The sequence below is a fragment of the Cyprinodon tularosa genome, unplaced genomic scaffold, assembly GCF_016077235.1.
Source record: "Cyprinodon tularosa strain WSP-4 unplaced genomic scaffold, ASM1607723v1 ctg159, whole genome shotgun sequence".
Classification (NCBI taxonomy): Eukaryota; Metazoa; Chordata; class Actinopteri; order Cyprinodontiformes; family Cyprinodontidae; genus Cyprinodon; species Cyprinodon tularosa.
The window spans coordinates 96,933-122,112 of record NW_024038427.1 but is presented as its reverse complement, the minus strand read 5'-3'; the positions used below and the strand labels follow the sequence as shown (position 1 = coordinate 122,112).

Genomic DNA, 25,180 nt, shown 5'->3' with positions numbered 1-25,180 from the left:
AGAAGATGCGTATTAAAACATCCATTATTATTCAGTTATAATTCAATGCAGATTAAATAGACTTTTAGTGATTTGTGTAGGAAACATCACCACATACATCTTTAGGGTTGTCAAAACCATCTCAATTGTCTTCCATTATATCCTGATCCAGTTAATCATCTTGTTCTTCCTCAGAATGGTCTTCCATAGTTGCCATCATTTCCACCATCTACTCTTCCTCCTTCCTTAGTCCCAGTTTTCACTGCCTGAACATCTCTCACTAATATCCTCTCAGACTATTATGCAAACTCTGCTGTTGAGTTGTGTGGTCTTAAATCGCATTCTGATTCATCTTCATTATTCCGTAAAGTCTGGTCTTTCTCTTGCAAAAAGAAACACAGTTTTGGTATTTCCATCTATTTAAAAATAAAATTAAAATTGCATGTGAACATGTTGGTCTGCACGATTAGTCTAAAAACAGCATGGCAGCAGTTAATGTTTTGTTTTTTGTTGTTTTTTTATTGACCGTACAGTATATACGTATATTTACTCAAAAAAAATCTAAGAAATACAATCAAACATAAGAACAAAGTAACATAAGTAGGAGAATAAACAGAAGGAAAAAATGAGGGGAAAAAAACAGGGAAACACTAGTGATCAAGTTAAATATTCTTGCTCCAATTCAGTCCAGCTTCTTACAGTAGGAGCAACAGTAAAACAGGAGAATGATGGTTTCTGGTTCTAGTTGGCAAAAATCACAGTTGTAGTTGATGTTTAATTTGAATCTTTCTAAAGTTATCTCTGTGACCTCAGCACCAGAGACGGGAGAATACGACCCGGTACCCCCAGGCTCTGCTTCCTCAATGGAGGACATGTAGATGGGATAAAGGAGGCCTTCGAAGCTTTTCTCCTACCGGCACACAACCTTCCGAGTCGAGGTCAGCAGCACAGCACCCCTACTATAAATAGTGTTGGTACTGCACTGCTTCCCCCTCCTGAGATGCCAGAATTATTTTGAAGTCGTACAGAAGTCTTTCTCCTTGGCCTCTCCCAACCGAATTTTGCCTCAGCGACCAGCCGAGCCACCCGCGTGTTCGAGGATCGCTGCCACCACATGCACCTTGCAGCCACAGCTTCGACTAGCCGCCTCAACAAGAGGCATGGAACATGGTCCACTCAGACTCTATGTCCCCCACCTCCCTCGGAAAGCTCTCCCAGAGGTGGGAGTTAAAGCTCCGTCTCACGTTCCCAACAAACCCTCACAATACTTTTTGGCCTACCAGGTCTGACCGGCATCCTCTCCCGCCATCTCAGCCACCAAGTAGTGTTTGGTGGAGAGCTCTGCCCCTCTTTTCACCAGAATGTCCAACACATTCGGCTTTAGATCAGATGAAAAAACAGTCAATCATGGAACTACGGCCTTGGGTGTCCTGGTGCCAAGAGCACATACGGACACCCTTATGCTTGAACAAGATGTTGGTTATGGACAATCCATGAAGAGCACAGAAGTCCAACAACAGAACACCACTCCAGTTCAATTGAGAGTTGACGTCCCCCAGAAGAACAAGGGAGTCCCCAGAAGAGGTCCTCTTCAGTATCCCCCTAAGGACTCCAAAAAGGGTGGGTAATCTGAACTGCTGTTCCATTTAGCTAAATTGATTTTCACTGTTACAATTTGCACAATTTGATGGTTTTTGGTGTGCTAAATGTTTATAGATTATGGTCATATTTCAGTAAAAGTGCTTGCTATGACTCATTGTAGAAACGTGATGTAACAGGAGCAGCAAACTTGGTTTACTTTTAGCGTTTAACATAAGGAGGAAATGAATGATTTAGTTCACATTAAAAATAAACTGAAAACAAACCGATTGATGCATCCAACATGGTTAAAGTAATGAGAGAAGCCCTCTGAGGGTCATGCACTGCTTTACATGTACAACGTTTAGAAACTTTACAAAAACCCTGACACAAAATAAAAAAATAGATAAAAGCTACATTTTTTAGGATTGCACACTGCTCTTGCAGCTACCACAGAAGAAAACATAAAATAAAATCATGCTAACACTGTTAAAGGTTTGGTTTGAACTGAGCTTACTGCAGGTAAGCAGGTGCCTCGTTATCTAATGGATTTCTATTTTTCTCTCCATCATTGATAAAAGGCAACAAATTATGGAGAAAATCATGTTTGAATGTGAACAAGTTACATCTGTATCTGTTATGATGAACAGTGTATAACCTTTTGAGAACTGTATTACAGTAAAACACCTAAATCGTTTTTAGTAAAACAAAAACAGATTAGCAGTATCAGAGTTACCATGCTGAACCAAAGAAGTAAACAAAATAAATGCTAGGAGACAAATCTAGCTATGAATTAGCTTATATAACAACATTCACCAGTAACGGGTTCAACTGGACACATAGAAGAATACTTTAAAATATCATTGTGGAGTGCCGGTTTGATGGGTTTTTCTATTTTTTTGACTACTTCCACATCATTGTATAAATCACCATACAAAGCTGCACTTTATGAACTGTATTATAAGCTGGACACTTTGAAACCATTACTTTGGTCTCTGAAAAACAAGTGGTCTTCAATCTTAAACACATTTAAAATGGAAAAGTTAAAAAAAAACATAAAAATTCACATTTTGAATTTAAAATTTACATCAACTAAATCGATGTGTCAGTATGACTAATTTCTTCAAATACTGGTTGTAGCTCTACTGATCCTAGTTGTAGTCAGAAAATCAGTTCTCATTTGAGCAGTTCAGATCTTTTGTTTTTAAGTCCTTTAGCATCAACGTGTAATACTCCTCTTGCAATCTTAAAACCTTCAGCTGCATTTTTATTTTTTCCTTCTTCAGTTGATCCAGATCCAGTGAATCCACATCTGATCCTTCAGAGACCGCTGTAGTTTTGGTCTCAATTTCAGAGGCATGAAATCCATTTGAGAGTTGGATGCTTCAGGGAGAAAAAGAAAAATATATCCTGTAAAAAACATACTTTGCTGGTATTAAAAGTGTCAAGGCAGTTTGATCGTACCTTGTCCCTAATCCTTCCAATTCTGTTTCTCCATTCTCGGATTCGGCTTTATTAGAGTCATCGTCGTTAACACAAAGTGTCAGATTTAGGGGTGCAGCAGGCAGCTCTGTGCAGTAAAAATCAAGGACAAATATACAATTTAAATCTCCGTTTTCACTGCCTTTACAGACAGTTTTCTGCATCCATTGGTTTCTGTTGTGTTTCCCAGTATTTTGCGTATTATAATATATTTTTACAATAATAAAGGGATACAGAAAAACTAAAGTTTACCTATACAGCACCAAGACACAACACTGCATCTTAGGACACTTTCCAGAGTCAGTCTAAATAGACCCTACAGACATATTACTTACTACTAACGCTGTTGTATTAACTCACTGACTTTGTACAATAAACTCCTCTGGTCAGCAGCCGCTAATATTGTTTTTAAGTCGGGTTTACTTTGTGATTCCCAACTTGAAAGGGATAGTCTCTACTATGAAACTTAACTGGATTTCACTCAAAGAGCCTCAATTTAGCTGATCCATCTTTATCTTTGTATGATGGTCAACATTTTTAGACTTCCAGTCATAGAGGTAAAAAAAATAAAAACTCAAAACAAACAGAAGCACAGCTATTACATTTTAAAATTAACAACATAAATATATAGTGAAATAAAACCAATTTCCACCCTATTAAACCAATTATTCTAAAAGTATAGTAAATAGCAAACATGTTATGGTAAAATTCAACACCAATAAATTAAATAGCTATTTGTCAACATTTTAAGTCAAAATTCTATTCAACATTTATTCATTTTCACTTTCTACCATAAACAATAACCACAAAGTGTATTTCATTTTATTTATTTATTTATTTTTAAGTTACTCACTTGATTTGAATATTAAAACTGTTCAGTACAATAATCAGAGTATTTGTGCTGCTCCAATGAGATTCTGCAAATGAGTAACAGCACTGTCCTTGAAAAAACTTTTGCACAGTTCTAAATTTACATGTGCTAATAGTATGATAAACCATATTAAATGTGTAATTTATTCTGGCCCCGATGAATGAGAAATAGGAAGATTATTGATGAAAACATGTTTTTCAAACTATGTCTGTGCCTATTGGCCAATGCTCTGACCAATGAGCGCAACTGACTGTGACGTAGTAAGCACGACAGAAAGCTGGTAAAACAGTGAATACATCCTTCTTAAAAATGAATGAGCATAGAGCCTCTTCCTGCTCACGTCAAAACCCCGAAGGCTTTGCATCCAAAAATTCAAAACGCATCTCTGTGTTATGATTGGGCCGCCAGTTCTAGAGCCTGTGGCATTGATCTAGGCTAGACCACTCGCAAGCATAAATGATTTTGGCCACTGGTGAGTGGCACTAGTTCACTAGGCTAATGTGCTACCAGATCTGTTTGCTTCTTATGCTGGAGCACTTCCTCCAACAGGAGTTACAGGTCAGTCACACCAGAAGTACCTGCATTCTCTGATTGCTAACAAGCAGAAGAGCAGACAGGTGCAGCAGAGGGGCTTGGCTCCCTGGCAGTTTGCCAGAACAAATGTGTTGTTGACATCGCAACAATGCCCAATACCAAACATCCATGTGGCGACAGGAGAAGAAAATCTCACTTTGAACAGGAAGAAAATTCCAGTTAAAAACAGGCTGAGTTTGAACGCCAAGCTTTCTAGACCAGCTGGCAGTTTGAGAAAAGTGAGCAGACATACGAAAGCAACATAAGCACCAATCAAGGAACTTCATATGTGAGAGAAGTGTAAAAGGTTAATGGTATAGTGGAGGACGTTCTTTTTCCGGGTGGATCATCAAAATAAGTGGTCCTCCTAATTGTCAATCATTCTGGCGATATGTTTACATAAGGACATCCTACGTGCTCGTCCCCATTTTCACTTACCGATGGCGAGTCTGACATAGTGGAAAATTTGCGAATCGTCTTTGTGAAAGTAAGTTGTATGAATTCCGTAAAAATTAAAAAAAATATCCACTGGACTTGATTTTCATTTGAATTGAGAAAGCTTCCTGGAGAGGTGGCGAAACGTCTTCAAATCTTGAAAACCAAGTCCAGTGGATATTTTTTGAATTTTTACGGAATGACTATGACCTGGATGACTGAGAACCTTCATCAGCATAAGTTGTATGAACAATGCAAAGAGCATTCACGAGGAGAAATCGTGCATGCTCTCACACACGATTAATAGGCGTTCCCTCTCAGGAGCGGGTACAAAGTTGTGTATGTGCATTTCTTTTTTTCTTTTTAAGTGGAGGGTCTTTTCAAAACTCGCAAAAATCCTCCCCTACATCTTTAATGGCTACGAAAGCTTTAGTGGTAGCTTTCAAGTTCTACATGTTTGAAATTTTGGTCAAGCTTGATAGAACCAGGGGAAGCAGGTGCAAATTAGTGTTTTATGATGAATAACTTAGAAAGAGGAAAAGAAAAAAATTCAGTCCAAAAAATATCAAATTAAACAAATTAGACTTACATTAAACCTTATTTTCAACTGACCTTATCTACATCTTAAGTTCTTAAATCCGTTTAATATTTTTAACTGTTTGTTTATATCATACATAAGATACTTTAATACAAACAAACTTAAGCCTGAAGTTTCCGTGTAAAGTTTTTTAAAAAAATTTGCATCAGTTTCAACCAAAAAGTTTCAATTAATAATTGAACTGACTTTATTTTTTTATATTGAGTGTGTAGATAGACATTTTTAAGAGGAAAACTATAATTTTTAAAATAATATGTATTAAGGGCTATATATGTGAGGAGGATTTTAAAGAAGGGAAGATTGAATTAAAGAAATATGAACTCCATTTAAATTTTTATCAGAACTCTAGCTGCAGTGTTTGGAATCAGCTGAAGACTAAACTGGATGTTTCTTCCCATTTAAGGGGAGTTTTCCTCTCTACTGTCGCTACAAGCATGTTGTGAGGGATTGCTGTAAACAATGCAACGTCGCCTCATGCTCATCTAGACTTCATGTAATCTGCTGAGTTTTCCATAAATAGAAAACTTTTTGACCAATCTGTCTGTAGGACCTAGTTGAATTGACTATAAATTGGCTTAAGATGACATTTTGTAAATATAAAAATAAATTAACTAAATTTTATGGACTTTACAATAGTCCAGCCTCATGGACTAGTTATTTAGCATCCCTCCTGGGTCATATATTTCTAATATGTTTTTTTTTTTCCAGAGATGAAATTCTAAAAATTTAACGAATAAGGGATTAAAAAAAATGTAAGAATTGATTTTACTAGCAAAACCTCACCAGTCCTGTCTTCATGATCACTGGTTACGGTCACCTCCTCAGGGGAAGCTGTGAGGTTATCATCTTTGCCGTTCAACTCCATTGCATTTCTTTTCCCTACAGCTTCTGTTGCGTCTTTAGGGTCATTGTTCTCTGTGTTATTGTCCAAAGGCTCACACCAACTGTCTGTAAAAGAAAAACAATAGTTACTTATCTTAAGAAAGATGATTTGAGTAGTTGCATAAATACTCACAAACCTTTTGGTCGCCCTCTTGTCTTATATGTTCTCTTCTGTAAAAGAAAACAAATGGAATGAAAAACAAACAGGAAGACTCCTTTAGTTGAACAAAGATATACATAGAAAATGAACCTATTGATTTACTGGATAATGAAGAAATAAATATGTGAAGCACTGTTGATTTCAAATGCAGATGTAAAACTGTCATTAAAAGTCAGGGTATGTCGCTCTGACATACTGCTATCAGACCATTTGCTTCCTTCTTCTTAGTGTAATCCAGCAATCAGTCTTGGGAAGGACTTATAAAGGCCTCCCAACATTGGTTTTATTGCTCCGGGATTTTTAAAATTGGCTCCAAGCAGTGCATGAACTTAAAGTAATTATTGAATGCATATATTTACAAACACAATTGAATGAAGTCAATTCTGGTATTTGTCCCCATTCAACAGTTTCCCACAGCAGGTTTAACGAACTCTGACTGAAATCCTCAACTCTGAATTGATGGAGCTTGAGGTTGGAAACTCTTGAGTTAATTGGTTTTAAAACAGCTGCTGTGAGTTAGTTTAGTAACCCTGAGTAGGTCCACTCAAGAGTTGAGCAGGCGCGTAAACAGTATGAAAATCTATTATCAGTGGATCACTGATTTAACTCATCACCATGACAACAGGCAACAGGACAAGCCTGTTTCACACCACTGGAACAAGAGATTTTTAATAAGAAATGGAAAGAAAAATGGAGAATGTGTTTGAAAGACAGAGCAGCAGCGCTACAGTTGCAAAGTAGAGGAGGATAGAGAAACATAAGATTGCTGCTCGAGTTAGTGTATAGGTTTATGTGAAATCTACAGTGGCAGACCATTTTAACATTTATTTAAAGTCGTAGGGAAACTTCTGTTCCAACGGTTGCATTTCCGAATTCTCCCGAGTGGTGCACAACTTTACACCAGTGAATTAAGTGAATGTGATGGGTCGTTGATCAAGACGGTGGGGTTGTTGTGGCGAAAGGTTCGCAAGCACGTTTGATTGTGGCCGAAATTTTTCGGAGGAATCTTGCCAACCAGTTTGCAACTTAGTGCTAGTAGGTTCCCAATGGCAAATTACATTGGGACCATGTAGCACCAAACTGGTGACTTGGCAACGACACTGTCATGAACGCTATGGACAGCGGAAACATGAAAGAGGAGGAGAGTTTTGTGTCGGAGGTCGTGGATGAGTCTCCTCCATCAAACACTTTTTATTCAGAGGAGGAAAACGGGGGCGCCAGAAGCTTGGTTTGGTGTAGAAGGCTTACAGGCGTACATGTTTGAGCCCTTGCCTCGCAACGCTACCAGTTCTGTTAGCTCTACGCCTGCTGAAGACACAGACGTCCATCCCCGTGAAAATTGGGACATAACTTAATGGGAAAGTAAATGATTCTTATTTCAATCTTTGTGTATATTAGCTGCGACATACGAATCAAAATGCTATGACCAAAAAAATTATTGGCCGATTTTAGGTGATCACACTGACGTATAACTAGCTAGCCTGCATAAGATAACGGATAAAAAAAACAACAAGATTTTAAGACAAGATGTTTTTTTTGTTTTTTTTTACTAAAATTTTCTACATTTTGGGACAATATCATCTGATAAAGAATACATTTATATACATGTTTAAGCCAGAATGATTTGAAATTTAAATATGATTTCCCTATGACTTTAAAGAACTCTCCCATCTGTTGGCAAAACTTTTTAAGAAAGTAGAAAAAACAAAATCCAGAATTTTAATTTCAGAAAAGGAGAATGTAACTTCCTTTAAAGTGTTCATTTGGAAAAAATGTATTTCAGGGTTAAACTTTACAATAACCATCAAAACCATTTATTAATAATGGTATAGGGAACATTTATTAACGATTTATAGTTTATTAACATTTGAATCATTTTTAATCAGTGTCTAAGTCATTTATAAAAAGGTGAATAGATCATTTATTAAGGTATTAAGCCCACTAATGTAAGGGTTAGGGCTAACCTAACATGGCAGGGCAATGTAAATTAGTCGGATTAGGGTTAAGTCATGAAGCCCACTGATGTTAGGGATAAATAAAAATAGGAGGGCAATATGAGCCATTTACCTTTTAGAAATAGTTTAGGTTACAATTGATTATGAAACATTTTTAAACTGTTAATCATTAATAAATTGTCTCTTTAACATCTATAAATGATGGTTATGATTGTTATTGTGTTACCTATTTTAGATATCAAAAATATATATTGAGGAAATCTAATAATCAGCAAATTCAGCATGGCAAAAAAGAAATTTGATGGCCTCTTTGCCTGCTAATTAAAAAAAGCGAAAGTTGGAGTTGAAAAATGTGAACTTTTGTTCACTTTTGCGTTGCGAAATCTAATGAGGGACTAGATAGGTGGAAGTAACCTTTAAAGGGACCATCATCCAGACGCAGCTTCTGGAGGTGGTATTCCCATACTGGTTCCGTCTGTTGAACCCAGGAATGCCAACAGCTTTATTGAGCTTATAAAAGTGAAAACGGCGCGTTCAATCGCTTGATAAATCCATGTCCACCATGATTAGGTGAAACCATTAACCATTAGGCTCCATAACATAGGAGCCTTTTCCCTGCAGGGCGAAAGTTGCATGCTATGTGAAATACTTTCAAGGTGATTTTTGCGTTTTTGTTAATGTATATTAAGTTAATCAGTTGGCCCCAGCTCAAGAACAGAAAAAGCATTGAGCAAAATGTTGAGATGTGAGAGAAATGTTTATCTTTTTACTGAACATCTCATAAATAACTTTCTCTGCCATCTTACCATAGAGAGCCTTTTTATGATTAGCTGTGATTTCATCTTCATCTGTTTCTTAGCTGTAGTGTTGTCGGGGTCATAGCACCTTTCTGCAAAACAGAAACATTCAGACAGGAAATATCAACCAAAACTAAGCAGAGCTTTCACAATATTTCAGATTTTGACATTCAAAAACTTTTAACGTAATTTAATATTTTATGTAAAAGACCACCATCACTTCAGTCACCCAGCTGAAAAAAAAATAATAAAAGTCATCCGTAACAGCAATTTTGCCAACTATTTCCACTTAATTTCCCTGCCCATGGCGAAGAAAAGAATCTCAAAGAATAATGCTGCCACTGCCATGTATCAAACTAGAGTCATTTTATGCAGGTGGATTTCTGCAACACGTTGTAGTTGGAAAAAGGACAGAACATTTCAAATTTGGTCTCATCTATGAAGAGTAATTTTTAGGTCTTCTCCAAACCCCTTTACATTAACCGAGACTGAGATGACCTCTGAATGCTTTTAGCCCATTTTATCCCCACCACCCCTTTTTTAGACACTTAATATTTCTCAGGAGCTCTACAGTAACTGAGAAAAGGAAAGGTTATCAGGCCCTATGAATACCTCCTGTAAAGCTTATCTAATATACAGTTTTAAAACCAAGTCCCTGGTCAGGCAGACCCCTGGTCTACTACGTAATGTTACAATGAAATGTGTTGAAGTAGTTTTTACAAGGCAAAACACGAGAAACTTGTATAAACACCTTTGCAGGCTATTTGAGCAGCAACCAAAGAAACAACACAGGTGTCCGTTCTGACTTCAATAAATATTCTTTTGCTGGACACATCACCTTCTGTAGTGTTGTGGTCTTTTGCGGATTCTGGAGCTGAAAGCACATCCTCCTCAGTAGTTTTTCTTTGTTTTGGCTCTTGTTCCCCATCTAAATTACTTCTGTGTCCATTATCCAACGCATCAGAGCCTTTAGCAGTACTCATGTCAGGATCCTCTGTAGACTTTATGTCCGTCATCTCTGAGGAAACTTTTATTTGGGTCACTGAGTTGAAGGATCTGTACTTTCTGCTTCTAGTTCCCAGGAATGTGACAGCGTTTGTTGACTTCCTTCTGTCTTTTCTCAATGGCACCTCCACCTTCTGCTATACGAATTAAAGATTAATTAAACACCAAACATACACATAATCATCCAAGAAAGTGTATGGTCACTTACCCTCATAGGCTCAGATCTTCGTCTTAGATATCCAACCGTTGAAAGGATACCTTCCTGTAAGGCCAAACATGTACCCACTGATTAACTTTTGAGATTTCAATAATTTGACTTCAAAACATAGAAAAAGGGACTTACAGAAAAAAAGTGTCCCAGAGGCCTTCCTTCATGGAAAATTGTTCTCTTCCATTTTTTACAGGAACCCTTTCCTGCTAGATCCTCAAAGGCAGGTGGGGTAAACCACAGGCCCTCACACTCAATACAGTTCTCACCTAAAATATATACCCATATGACAGATTATATAGAAATGACACTCTTAAAAACATTGTTCCAAAAAGTATTAAGTGTTAGAAAGTGCCCATCATTAAAATATCCAACGATATACCTACCAAACAGGAAAATGAAAAACATAATTTTCTCTTTTATTTAACATGTATCATAAAGGTTACAGCCATCTTAGATCTTAGTCTTAATCTTAGTCTTCAGGACAAAAACTATTATTCTTAAGACACATTTTACTATTCCCTTTATGTGATAGTTTTAATCGGGTTTATGTTGCACTTCATAAAACCGTTAACCTTCACAATTTAAAATACTTTACCAGACTGACAGCTCTTGCATAGATACTATAATAGCTGAGTATAGAATGCTGCCATGCAATTCATCATTGCTGTTGAATTTTAAAATTCAAATAAACTTTTTCTGTGAATTCATGTCTGGCAATTGTGGCTTTATTTCTAAGACTTTACCCCATGGTTACTGCTGCTGAGGGGTCAAAGTAGATTTAAATTCAAAGGGGTCTGATATTTAAAAAAAAATACACAGAGAACCTTCATAACTACCTTATAATGCCTAGGCAATCTGGACCTAAATTTCAATATGTTAACTAATATGTTGAAATATTCAAATAGATAGAAACAAGAACAATGAGAGAGAAATATTCAAAGATCTATCTACCTTTTCATCTGGGTCTTTCTCCAAACATAAACATGCAATATAATATTTGCTTTGGATATAATTTAGGGATTCTTTTTGGTAGAAATTAAAGATGCATTTCTGCAGTTTGTCAGAGTTCAGTGTACAGTACCAGACCATTGTGAGCACCGCTGCATGCCAAATAGGCGTGACCAAACAGGACGCACTAGCATGGCTGACACAGCACAATGATGCATTTTAAACGTCTGACAGACCACCTGCTAACATTTTTATTTAGTCTTGTCGACTCAAATTCACAACCATGAGTCGTTATGTTTTTCTCCATCAAAGATCCACATTTAGCTCGTCCATTTTTGTTATCGTCATCAAAAAAAAAAGAAAAAAGGAGCGTCAATGAAATAATTTTGTCATCATTGACAAAAACACTGAGCAGAACTGCTAATCAGTTTGTGAATTTATGAACACAGGGTTCATACAGGAATGAGTAACTATAATTGAATGCTCTTAAAAATTATTTTAATGCCATCAAGAAGTAACAGCCACTTTTGTTGAAATTTGCATTTTCCCATTCTCTAGCTTTTTCTCCGCCTCCCCTCTTCTTTTCCGGATGTACGGCTTTACAATCAACCCGGAAGCAGTTCCGCACAAATATATTGCAATATATAATATATCTGATGAAAATGTTTTTATAATGGATTTTTAATAAAGCATTTTAAATGCCAAAATAATCAAATTTAATGAATTTTAGTGCCAATTAAGGCTTTGATTTAAAAAAATAAGAATCTAATTACTTTTAATTATTTTTAATGACCTGCAGAAACCCTGGAACAGTTTTAACCCCCATTTTAGGTATGGTGCAAATCTTCTGGTCAAAATAAATCTTAGTGGCCAAGACGTCATTAGAATCGTCCTCACAATGGTACGATTACTTTTGCTCACCTCTTTCCAGCTTCTTTAAATCCATCACTCCCTCTTTGTTTTCACAAGTCACCAACCAGGTTCCTAGAGAAAAAAAAATGTGGAACTTAATTCTATGATCATTGTCAGCAATCTTAAAGACAGGTTATAACATGATAATTTTACTTTAAATGCGTGGAGGTATTTCTTCTCAAAAACAAAAAAGGTAGCAAAGACTCACCATCTTTCTTTGCTATGCTTTTCCTTTTCTTCTTTTTCCCAACATCTTGGGTAGATTCTGTATTTTTCTCCGGCTTTGTGCTTAATTTTCCATCCCCAGATATTTTTTCCACATAGCTGGATTGGAGCAACGATCTCTTTCTCTTCGGCATATCTTCTTACCAATCACTATTTTCCTATTGGTGTGGTTTGTATTCCTCTGAAAAGATCTGCTATGGTAAGGTTTGGAGGGGAAAAAAAAAAAACACGAATCAAAGGAAGGCAACATTAGCTGTAACACCAATAGAAAGTTGTTTCATGGCAATCTCAACTGCTCCACACCTCAGAGTAAAATGTAAAAATTAAAATGGATTTACTGATAACAATTTTCGATCTAGTCACATTTCAGGCATAAGCATTATTTTCCTGGCTCTTTCCAGGTGGGTAGCTGTCAGTGCTGCACAAATCCTACTTCATACGTTACAGTGTAGTCAGCTTTAATTGTTCAGCATAATAACAGCCAGTGTTCTGGCAAACTAAACAGTAGTATCCACTATGCACATGCTACATCAAGAAATATTTGGCTATTTGAATTTTGAGCCATCTTTTCAGAAGAAAACGGTTTGCAAATGATCGGAAAATGTGTTCAGAAAGTGGTATCACCCCTCAAGGATTTATGATTATTCATTTGAGATGAAAACAAGCATTTGGGCTGATATCGTCCTGTAACCTTTGTATGAGCTCCACTTCAACACATTTCATTCAAATTAGCTTGATGCTAATGAGAGTTTAGCCATTTTATTCAGGGCTGTATGGACAGGAACAGGTCATATTAGTCTATGGTGTCTTGCTACGTTTAATTACGTTAAAGCTAAAACGAATGTGTTTGTATTTGTGTGGCTTTAACTCACCTGAACGCAGAGGGAACTGAAGCACACCTAGCAGCCGAAGCTCAACTGTGCAGCCTACTACAATCAAACGCCGCGCGCGCGTTGGAACTACATCATTACGCACTTACTTACGTCATTACGCCCTTACCTTTTTTTGCTGTTAGATATGGGGCCAAAACTGTTGCTTTATTATTTGCAAACGTGTGTGGAGAGTTGTTCATCTGTATCTCGATTTATGTGTGTAATGGGATTTGAAAATGTGGAATGAAACTGTAAATGTGTGAGGAGATTTGTTTGTCTGTAAAACAATCTGAAAATGTGTAAAACTACTTTGTATGTAATCCAGTTTGCAAATGTGTAAAAAATCCACAACCCTGTATTCAGATTTACAAATATGTACTGAGATTTACAAATCTCTATTTAGATTTACACATCTGAAGTAAGATTTGCAAATGTGTAGATCAATCTGTAAGCACACACAGAGACACTTATGTCTGAAGTATTTGTATTTAGTATATCGGTTTGCAAATTTTCATTTGCAAATAATAAAGCAACAACTTAGGCTCCATATATAGGACGTTTTGACATTTCTTAGCTTGACAGAATTAGTATGGCAGGCCGTTTTGAAATTTATTAGAAGTGCTGTCCTCTCTATTGTTCCATTTGTTGATTTCTAAAATAAGGAGATAGAAGGTCAGGGCATAGGCTACTTTACTCATTCTGCTCATCAGATTGCCCTGAGTTGATGAGAACATAGTTTTACGAAAACATAATTCAGTCAAAGTTTGTCAACTAAACATTTGAACATTTCTAAATTATACCGCTCTCTGGCCAAATCCGAGCTGCCTGGATGGATGCTGTAAGTTCATTAAACAAGAACATACACACCAAAAAGACTGTGTAAGCACGGTCACAAGAAAGTTTGTTTCCGTAGGCTGTATTGTCTTTCCATCAGTACCTGCTGGGCCTGTCTCGGCTCAAAAGGCCCGGGCTGACATTTTTTGACATCTTTTTTCCCTCCTGCAAGTTGCAAAGAAACTACTTTTGCAGCTTTGAATATTCTTCTGAGATAACCCAGGCTGGATGTTTAACCACTCCTCACCATAACTGGTAGAGCTTTCCTGAGAAAGAGGGAACTTTCAGTTTAAAATATGTTGACTCCTGTCCTTAAGCTTAGTGCAAGATTTGAATTAGTTTCGATTATTGTTCTCTTGAATGCATTAGCTTTAACAATTCTGTCACAAATGAGTTAACTAGTTCCTCAGCATGATGCTGCCTCCACCATGGCTGAACACTGGTACAGTCTTCTTAAATTTGAAATAGTCACCTCAGCTCTACCTAACCTTCTTGTCATTGTGGACAAACAGATCTATTATCCAGAAGGAATTTTTTGGTTTGAACTTGTAGGCAGCTGGATATTTAATTCAGGCTTGAATATGTCCAATAAGCAGGAACGTAGTTCTTGGTCGTATCTCTCAGCCTTAGTGCTGTAAAACCCTGCTCCAAGGTGAACAGTCATGCCGGGTTTTTAACCAGCACTTTCTGGTAGACCGGTACCTTTCAGCTTTGCTATACTGTTCCTGAAGATTCTAACCAAATGTGCCAAAGTGGTTTTAAAAGTGTTTTGTGAAGGATCACTCAGGCTTTACCCCATTAAAAAAGGTATATCTATGCTTAAATGTCCATCCGGGGATAGAAACCAATTTAAACCAACTCTGCAAAGAAGAGTGGTTTAATACCCAGGCTCAGAATGAATTCCTGTCGATGGCGAGTGTACGTAAAGTATTCACTGAAAGTATGAGGACATCAAACTGAAATGTTAAGTACATGACAACACTTTATTAACACAATATTTTTTTGGGGGTAAAGTAAAACTTTTTCAGAATAATATTCCAGATCATTTTTGAGGAGAATAACTTTATAAAGCACGTTTCAAAACAAGATAAAAATATTTAAACAATTTTTTCGTGCTTTAAAGTTCCTCATTTTCGATCGGCTAGTCTCTGCAGGAGCGCGATGATAGTGTCTTGTTTGGAGGAGAGGAGCTCTAACGCCGTGGCTATCCTTCCGAGTGACTCCGTCATCCGTACTTCCCTCCTCTCCCGTCTCTTCTCTCTGGCCTCCACCCTGCGCCGAGCCACCCGTTCCAGGTAGCCCTGCTCTTCCTGTCGCTTCAGGACCTCCTGAAACAACCCAAGGCTGCTTTGCTCCTTGTTTCCCTTCTGGTCCTGCCCCTCGGTTCCTGCCATCACTGTCGCCGACAGCGAAGCAGCACTGGAAGCGGTGTGACAGGAAGACGTTGGGGAGAATGAAGACAGGCCAAGGATGTTCTGAGTGTGGCTAAGCGGCGTCGTACTGAGGCAGAAGGAAGTGACGCCGGATGTGAAGTTTGGAGCTTTTCGGCTTTTCAAGACCGACGCACTTAAATCTGTGCTGCTGGCTGAGCCCAGAGAGGAAGATGCTGAGGCTGTTTCAGTAAAACATGGAGAAGAGATAAAAGACGGAGGTGGTGGGATGGTCACGGACTGAATGCTAGACGGAACAATGTCGCCATTTAGAACAATAACAGGCTTGACCTCTGGAGCATTTACAAGAGTCACAGTGGTTGCAGTCTGTGAAGGACTTGCAGCCGTGCTACCCATGACCTGGCCGCTAACACCCCCCAGACCAGCGGGATCCAAACCTCCAGCGGCAGCAAAGTCCCCATTGGGGCGGATGATGGTAGCTGGTTGTTGAAGCTGCGTCGGTTTTGCAGCAATCTTTGCAGAAGGGATGGCCAGTGAAGAAGCTGTACTGATACCTTTGTTCCTTTTGTTAGAAATGATCTGCGAGCCAATAGTATCACAGAGGGTGGCATCCATGAGCTACACAGAAAAAAAGACCACAAAGAACAGTTACTTATAGCAACAAAATCATTAAACCTTTTTATTAAACTGACATCACTGTTACAGTGGATGATACTGCTTTGAGATTTGTATTTAGAAACATTGAAGGGTTTCTATCAGGGTATGAAATTAACACTCGCCACTTGCCAAATGCAAGAAATTTTTTATTTGACAAGATAATGCCAGAGCACCATTCACCACAAGTAAATGTTAGGACCACAATAGCGCTTCAGGCACATTTTTTAATCTTTTATTTTGGCGAGTCTACCCTCTGTCCCTTTGTTCCTCTGCTGTCTGTCCCTCACGTGGCAATAGACAGATGTGCATACAGAGAGCACACCCCCAAAGAGAAAGTTTACTGAAAAATGCCACTTTTGGGAAGACTGTTTTGCAAGAGACTGGCTTATTGAAGACAATGCTAAGCTAATAAAAAGAAAATACGTTAAAAGACAACAAACACAATTAATTTGTCTCTAGCTGCCAATCTATGAAATTGAAGAGTTTCTGTGAAAAAAAAAACACGGTATATGCCACATTCCATGTATTTATGGTGAATATAACAAATTAAAATAGTTTGCTGTTTTTTGAATGGTTTTATTTATGACCACTTTATCAAATAAAAGTGTTTTGCAAATATGAATGAAATTCTAAATTACAACTTTATTCAATAAAATTACATTACCCTTCACAGTAATTTTGTTTGCATTTAACATAATGCCTTAGTGAAATAATATGTTCCTTAAAATATATGAGAGCAAATTTTATTTTATTTTTTTGGCCATTAAACATAAGCTTGGCGGGTAAATAATTCTAAATAATCTTCTGCTCCAATTGGCCGTCGAGTCAAAAAGTTAATTTTGGACCCTAGTTTTATTAGATGGTAAAATGCATAGATGCTGTACTAAACCCACAATTTCAATAAACAACGTTTTGAGCCTAAACTAAATTAATAATAATTTATATCTGTTCTGACTCTTGAAGGAGGCGGTCACATTTTTCTGCTGCTCTGCAACTCCCTGCTCTGTACCTGCTTCGCTGTGTCTTGTCTTTTCTGAGCTCTCTCTTCATATCACCCAAACTAAAAAAAATTTATCTGGTCAGCTGGTCTCTCAATGCAATTGATTAAATTTTCTCAACTGGAAAACAGGGAAAATGGGGCCCTTGCTGTCCTGCAGCGACATACTGCATGGGATACTCCATGGAATCCTGAAAGGCTTGGAGGATGGTGTGTTTTACACTGTTGACACTGGAGCATGTTGAAGATGTATGGAATTTCGGATTTATGATACTCTGATTTCCCCTGTTTGGATTTGGAGGATACCAGATGCATCTACAATTACAGCGTCCAAAACTGTATTGCAGGTTTATAAACTTCCATCTTATCAAGGACAATGGCCTGTGGACAGCGTTCATGGACAAATGGAAGACATTTCTTCATACATACACAACTGATGCTCAAAATTTCAGATTGACTTAAACTTGGCTCCAGCGTTCGATGTAACCCTCAGCTAAAATGTTTGTCTCATGTTGTTCTTGTGCTAAGGTTTTTTTATGTCTCAAACTGTATCCTGTCAAAGATAAAGTGTGAAATATGCTTTTTTTCCTTCTCCCTCCCAACATGGCTCCTATCTTTCCACAGAGATAAAGGCAGCGCTATAGGAAACCGCCTCACGGTGGCGCCCTTGGCATCCATAAGAACACGCCAAAGACAGTGTTCTGCGGCAGGCATTGCCTCATTAAATCATTCCCTGTGTCACCCCCCCCACCCCAATCTATGTGATGTATGTGATGAACAGTTTGTACTGAAACTGAAATCTCGATTACAATGCAAACTGTAGGTGACAATAAAGAAATTGATTGATTAATTGAAAACATCCTACTTCACCAAACCCAATTCTCACAACTATGTAGATGAATAGACAGGTGGGTACCAGAGCTATGAATGTATGGATAAATGGAAGAAGTTGCATGAAAGAGTTGATGGGCAGGAAGATAAACAACCCATCTAGGTCATATAGTTCATCACTTGACTAGATGGATTATTTGAGTTGAAGGTAAAACTTTAAGACTAAACTATAACAGTACGTTAATGTGCAATAGAAATGTATTTCTATACAAGCACATCTGTTTGCAGAGAGAAATCAGTCAGAAAGTATTAAATTAAAATCCATATTTGGTGCTTTCAGCAGGTTTGGATAATTCCACTTTTAACTAGTTAGTCAAATTAAAACAGTAATTATATGTCTTTCTAAAAGGGTTGATTTTTACTACAGATCCACAGAGGAATCATTTGCTTTATTTATTAAAATGCGTGACAGATGCATTTGTTTCCACGTTTTTACTCCTGACTCACATCAAAGAATTCCCAGGATGTTTTGGCATGTCCCGTCTCCCGGCTGCGGTCCTTCACCCTCTTGTATGTGACAATGAGGTTGTTCCACTTGCGGCGGATCTTTTCAACCGGAAGGACGTGGCCCTTTGAGGCCATCTCTTCCTGGACGCTTTGAAAGAGCTGGGAGCGTTCCCGGGTTTCGTACAGACCCCAGCGCCGCCCGACAGCCTCTATCAGACACAGGACGGCTTTGGAGGAGAAGTCCGAGCCAGAGGAAAGCGTCTTCTCTGTGGAAGCAGGTGGCAGCACTGCAGCTGGGACACGACAAAGGTGACTTTGAAAAGGTTTTTTTCAGCAGCGATTCTCAAGTAACATAAGCTTTTATTAAAGAATAAACAAAACTCAAATTATGTTTTGGTTTTTTGGTCAAAGTACTGACAAAAAAATAATAAAATTACAGCTTAAACAGATTTTGGCTGAAATTGAGGTCTGTTGTTGGACAATGATTCTCAAATAAAATTAGGTAAGGACTTGGACTAGACCATTTTAGCATAGATACCCTCTCATCTAAGCATTACCCTCTTAACCCTGCAAGCCCTTACTCCCAGCTAAACACTCACTATAGTAATGTGCACCAAAAACACCTTCCTGGACTGCCCAATTTATGAGTGAAGCTCTGCAGCCCGTCAACAGGGACTTTATTTGGGTGTTTAAGCATGAACATGGCTTAAACAGAAATGCATGCAATGGCGTAATGACACAACAATAGGCCAATAAGCAACATTATCTGGGTGGGCCCCATATATAGTATAACACCCCAATTCCCATTACGCCATTGAATGCATGCCTCACTTTTAAGATTTGTAAAAAAAAAAAAAAATATTCATAAAAAATGGGAATTTTTTGTAACATTTTCCTTCACATTTTCACAATTATGCACTACTTTATGTTAACGATTCACCCCAAAATGTAAAATATAAATAAGTTAAAGTTTCTTGTTTTTACATCACACAATAATCACATCACAATATGTGCATTGGCATCTTTGGTTCATGTATATGGAAGCAAATCGTTACCATATTTCAAATGAAAATGCATTTTCAGAAATGCTTTTTTATTTCTGAAAAGACATCAGACATTTGAGATTTCTTTTTCAAAATGTACCCCAGCAAATACATACCAAAATTCAATTTGAAATGTAAAATTTGAAAATGAAAAAGCATTTCCAGAAGTGCTTTTTCATTTTAAGAATGTGGCTAAATTATTTGACTCATAAATGAAATTAGTATTCAATCATCCTATTTGCAATTTTCTTCTTTAAGACTGCACATTTTATGCCATAATCAAAGAGGAAACACAGCTTTTTCGTTTTCGTGGTCCACTTACAATGTAATGCAATGCAAACGTGCACAGCGCCCCCTACCAAACAAGATGGGCAGCCCGGTCAGCAAGGACCTGAGGAAGAGCGGCTGCCGACGTCACTATGCTGCGCCCGCCACTCACAATGCTTTTACGTTTTCGAGTTATGGACAGTATTTTGCTGGCAGACCACGAAAACGAAAAAGCAATGTCCGCTGTGTTTTCTCTTTGATTAAGGCATAAAATTTGCAATCTTAAAGAAGAAAATGCAAATGCAAATAGAATGTTTGATTACTAATTTCATTTATGAGTCAAATAATGCAGCCACATTCTTAAAATGAAAAAGCATTTCTGAAAATGCTTTTTCATTTTCAAATTTTACATTTCAAATTGAATTTTGGTATGTATTTGCTGGGGTACATTTTGAAAAAAAAATCTCAAATGTCTTTTTCTTTTTCATTTTAATTAAGTAAAAGGACTAGCAGTCTTGAAGAAGAAAATTAAAATGCAAATAGGATAATTGATTACTAATTTTATTTATAAATCAAGTAATGCAACCACATTCTTAAAATGAAAAAGGATTTCTGGAAATGCTTTTTCATTTTCAAATTTTGAATTTTTGTACGAATTTGCTGGGGTACATTTTGAATGCTTTTTCATATGAAATATGGTAATGATTTGCTTCCGTAAATGTAAAGTGTGTTAATTTACATTAAAACTAAGTTAAAAGCATGATTTTATCTGTGATGCACATAGACAGAAGCTCAAACATGAGCCCACAGGTCTCTCTACTCACCTGGGGCAATCTTCAGGTATGTTTTACCATCTGCTGATGATGTGAAGAACCGATCTGCGCTCACAGGATCTGAACGCAAAGCAGATCATAGAAATTCCATTTATATAAAATCATGTTTCCTTAATGTGGGTCAATTAAAGGGGGATGAAGCCTCAGATAGATTGTAAGCTTTAGAGGGAATAGATAGATGTGTGTGGTCATGAGTGGAGTGGTCGGAGTGCTCACACAGCAGAACGGAGGGAGCTGAGGTGTTGGCCTGCAGCTCCGTGTCAGTCAGCTCCTCCGCAGTCTGTTGCACTCCTCCTCCTCCCGCTCTGCATGCGGCATCTCCGCAGGGCGCAGGCGGCTCCTGCCTGCCCAAACCCAGCGCAGATGAGCGTTCATCTCCGGCTTCGGTTTTCACATGCATCGCTGGGACGTCACCTCCGTGCAGGTTCGCCTCCATGGCTGCGGCCGCTGCAAATGAAATAAATTCTGCGCGCGTTTTGTCTGCGCAGGCGTTTGACGTAGGGAGAAAGTTTGGAGATGAAGGCTGGAGATCTGTGGAGCCGGCTGAAAGCCGAAGTCACGCGGCCAGGGCGTTTGGCTCCCGCACTGCCCGCCTAGCTGCACGCGCGGCGGGGCAGCGTTGCTCAGTGCCTCCTTGGTTTTCTTTCTCTAGGTAGAGAAATGGCTGCGCCATCCACATCAGCTCAGCTGGCGGATGCGCAGGGCGGCTGCGCAGCTGACACAGATTTGCTGCTGGGAAGAGGTGACGTCAGCTTGCCGCACGGCACGTGGCTAACAAACGGCAGAAATAAAAAAAGGAAACCACTATTTTGCTTCTTTATAAAGTTTAACAAACTTAGAGACAATTATGGACTCTGATAATAATTAGGTTATAAAAACTAAAGTTTGCACACAAACTGTTATTCGAGATGGAATCAGTTTCTTTTTTTAATCATCTTATTTTTTCCCCCCAATTAGTACAAATATAATTGGCTTATTTTATGTGCATGAGTGATAAATGACATCTTAAATTCAGTTATATATTTTTATTATTTTTTTAATACAATTAATACAAAGACTTAGGAAAAAAAGTGAACTGCAGCTTCAAAATAAAGTTATTATGCATCCACTAATTGGAAGCAAACATTTGTGGGTACTTCTTGATGAGCAAAAAATTATTTTGTTTTAGTTTTCTCCCTACTTACATTAACATGTAGATGCAAAACTATAATTTGTTGTTATATTTCAAGTATTTTTGACAGGTTATTTGGATTTTGAGGGTTTACAGCTTAATTCAACCCCGAGAAAATTAGAATGTGATATTACACAAATTCCAGAGATATGTAATTCTGAAATATGTGTTGTTCTGCCCTACAAAACTTCTTTGGAAGCCCCTGCTGCAGTTAAAGGAGAATTCCGGTTTTTAACACTTTTAGCCCATTTTCTGTAGTGTCCAGGATGAAATCGAATGATCGACACCAAAATTTTGACAATTGGTCCTGTCTCTGCTTTTTGGCTCATTTAGAATCCACCCCTGGCTGCTTCAGAACGGCTTTCATAGTGCATGTCCGATAATGTCCTTAAAACAACCTTAAACGTTCTTTTTTAAAAATATGCTACTCACCGGGTCGTCAGCGCTGTTCAATGACGTTCCAAAAAAAGTTTCGTAAAGAAAAAACGTTCCTGTAGTGTTTTATTTAGCATTTTGTAAATCCCATTGAGTTCTGTTGGAATAGTCAATATTCCCCTGCCACCGGAAACGGAAATGGGGCCTGTTTACACAGTTGTAGTCTTTTCGCTTCACTCTATGTACTCCGACGTCGAGAATCAAGAATCCACCTTTCGTATTCCATTTTCAGAGTTTTTTAAAGTGTTTAACAGAGACGTTAGCACCTCGACGTCGGAGTACACAGAGTGAAGCGAAAAGACTACAACTGTGTAAACAGGCCCCATTTCCGTTTCCGGTGGCAGGGGAATATTGACTATTCCAACAGAACTCAATGGGATTTACAAAATGCTAAATAAAACACTACAGGAACGTTTTTTCTTCACGAAACTTTTTTTGGAACGTCATTGAACAGCGCTGACGACCCGGTGAGTAGCATATTTAAAAAAAAGAACGTTTAAGGTTGTTTTAAGGACATTATCGGACATGCACTATGGAAGCCGTTCTGAAGCAGCCAGGGGTGGATTCTAAATGAGCCAAAAAGCAGAGACAGGAGCAATTGTCAAAATTTTGGTGTCGATCATTCGATTTCATCCTGGACACTACAGAAAATGGGCTAAAAGTGTTAAAAACCGGAATTCTCCTTTAAAGGTATACTATGCAACCGGGGTTGATTTTCCAGCGAGGCTCCCCCTAGAGGGCGAAAGTAAAAATGCACTGTCGTAAATATGCTCAGCTGTTCTCCTGGTTTCTCTGTCAAACCAGGCACGGTTGTTTTGAGCTTAGCAGACAGGCGACCGCAACGAATCACCATGTCTACTGCGGTATGTGACTATTTTGTTCCAATTTTCGAGTTTGAAAATTTAGCATGTTTTCATACATTATTTGTTATGTATGTGTCTAAATAACAAAGATTGTAGTTTGCCAAGTTGGAGTTTCCCATACATTTATCCGACTGTCGTTGGGGGAAGGGGGTTCTGATTTCTTTCGCTGTTTCCTCGCCGGTTCCGCCATGATAACTGCACAAATATCGCCACTGTGCTAGCAACGAGCATACTTTTAACTGGGGGCGTGTAGCAGTTCTCGCCGTAAAGCAAGACCGACTCTCGCGAGACTTCTGAGCCTGTGGGTGCGGGCCGAGGGCTCCTGCAATTGCAAGTGCAGTATTTCCCCCAGAGACCACCAGGGCGGCCGAGAAAACCTTTGTTCAACCTAAAATGACTTATTTAATCATCCAAAACGTTATGGAACACATTAATTAACTGAAAAATGTTGCATAGTATGCCTTTAAGGTATAACCGAAAATAAAAAAATAAAGTAAAATGAAAGGAAAATAGTGAGATAATAGTAGGTTTCAATTAAAACAGTTTGTGTTTCCATAGAATCTTAGCAGAGCAACAGGCAAACTACCTCAATTCCATCCATTCGTTAATGCAAAGAAGAGCCCTGAGTATTAAGTGCATACAACATGTACTGCTGGCCGAGGAAAAGTGTAGAATTGAGGAATAAATTCTGAAAAATTTAAAAGGTTTATTATAGAAACATCAATAAGGCGTCCACACAGAGTCTGTGTTAAGAAATAACATTACAGACATCTCAAATTTAGGGAAAATGCAAAAGACATATTGTAAACACAATTTTCACTGAAGCATAAAACATTTACAAAGACAAAAAAAAAATTGAACAGGTTTAAATAAAATAAAAACTTGGATAAAGCTCAGTTTCTGCCTTAAACTTGATTCATTCCGCAAACATTAGACATAAAACTAGTGTTTGTGGACAACTTTGAGCTTGGTGCTGCTTTTACAGTTAGTTATGAGGGTAGCTCTTCCACCTAGCTTTTAACGGCACTATTATCAAAGTGAATGACAAATAAAGGGAAAAATGTTTCAGGTAATTTAAGCAGAAAATAGCTTTAGATACAGAAAAGCTCAAAACTGACTGCTGTTGGTATCACATTTATATTAGTTTTACTGGACATCAACGGTATATGCCTCGCAGACTGAAAACTGTCAAGAATTACGGCTTGTTTTGCCCTTTGTGGATGTTTTATATGCGTTTTATCAACCTTTAGCCATTTTTAATACAACCTACTCTCGCAAAGAGAGCATGCGAGAATTACAGAGATGTACATATGGATGAAAATCTAGCTTTAACCTGTGTGAGCTGAATTTAGGAGGAGTTGTTGCTTGAGGTGTCTGGCTGTAGGCATTGTTGTGGACTCATGCAACAGAAGTAGCCTCAAGGCTGTTGCAGAATTTAGCATTTGTAAATAAATACTAAAATCAAGTATAACGTAGTTGTTGAAACACTTTGAAACCTTTATAAAAAAAATTCTTAGGCCTTTTTTTTGTAAAGGTTACTTCACCTTCTTCTATACTCAGAAACAGCTGCTACATTATCCATCCTACAAGAAACCGTTAAAAAAAAAGTTGTGAAGTTTAGCTTTTTCTGGTCTTCTGTTAAAAAGAATATTACAGGTATTAAAGTCTATTGCCAGAATTAAACAAAACAAACAAAGAAAAAAAACATAACTACCAGAGTTTTTCTTATTAGTCTTACTTTTATTTATTTACTTAATAAATATTAAAGTTGACTATTAAGATCAATCTGCTAAATCACATGAAACACCCATTACTAAACTATCATGTATCCATGTAGGCCTATTAGCTGTTCTTATAATATTGTTGCA

The 25,180-nt window shown here is 37.9% G+C and overlaps 2 protein-coding genes across 5 annotated transcripts; both read right to left on the bottom strand.

Moving 5' to 3' along the window:
- Positions 1-2,266: 2,266 nt before the first annotated feature.
- Positions 2,267-13,577, bottom strand: LOC119780293. 3 transcript variants are annotated; one of them, XM_038280288.1, is made up of 11 exons: positions 13,484-13,577; positions 12,595-12,802; positions 12,396-12,458; positions 10,659-10,792; positions 10,524-10,577; positions 10,149-10,452; positions 9,320-9,402; positions 6,536-6,569; positions 6,300-6,464; positions 3,022-3,127; positions 2,267-2,940 (listed from the first exon to the last, which is right to left on the bottom strand). In XM_038280288.1, the coding sequence occupies exons 2-11, from the start codon at positions 12,743-12,745 to the stop codon at positions 2,727-2,729; spliced, it is 1,308 nt and encodes a 435-aa protein (XP_038136216.1). In that variant the 5' UTR covers positions 12,746-12,802; positions 13,484-13,577; the 3' UTR covers positions 2,267-2,726. The 3 variants fall into 3 exon arrangements, with proteins under 3 accessions (XP_038136216.1, XP_038136215.1, XP_038136217.1); XM_038280287.1 differs by having other exon boundaries at positions 12,595-12,805; positions 13,484-13,571; XM_038280289.1 differs by having other exon boundaries at positions 10,149-10,449; positions 12,595-12,805; positions 13,484-13,571.
- A 1,704-nt stretch (positions 13,578-15,281) lies between these two features.
- On the bottom strand, positions 15,282-21,553 carry LOC119780289. Of its 2 annotated transcripts, none has more exons than XM_038280280.1 (4): positions 21,060-21,553; positions 20,835-20,903; positions 18,701-18,993; positions 15,282-16,326 (listed from the first exon to the last, which is right to left on the bottom strand). In XM_038280280.1, the coding sequence occupies exons 1-4, from the start codon at positions 21,277-21,279 to the stop codon at positions 15,445-15,447; spliced, it is 1,464 nt and encodes a 487-aa protein (XP_038136208.1). In that variant the 5' UTR covers positions 21,280-21,553; the 3' UTR covers positions 15,282-15,444. The 2 variants fall into 2 exon arrangements, with proteins under 2 accessions (XP_038136208.1, XP_038136209.1); XM_038280281.1 differs by having other exon boundaries at positions 18,701-18,987.
- Positions 21,554-25,180: the final 3,627 nt, after the last annotated feature.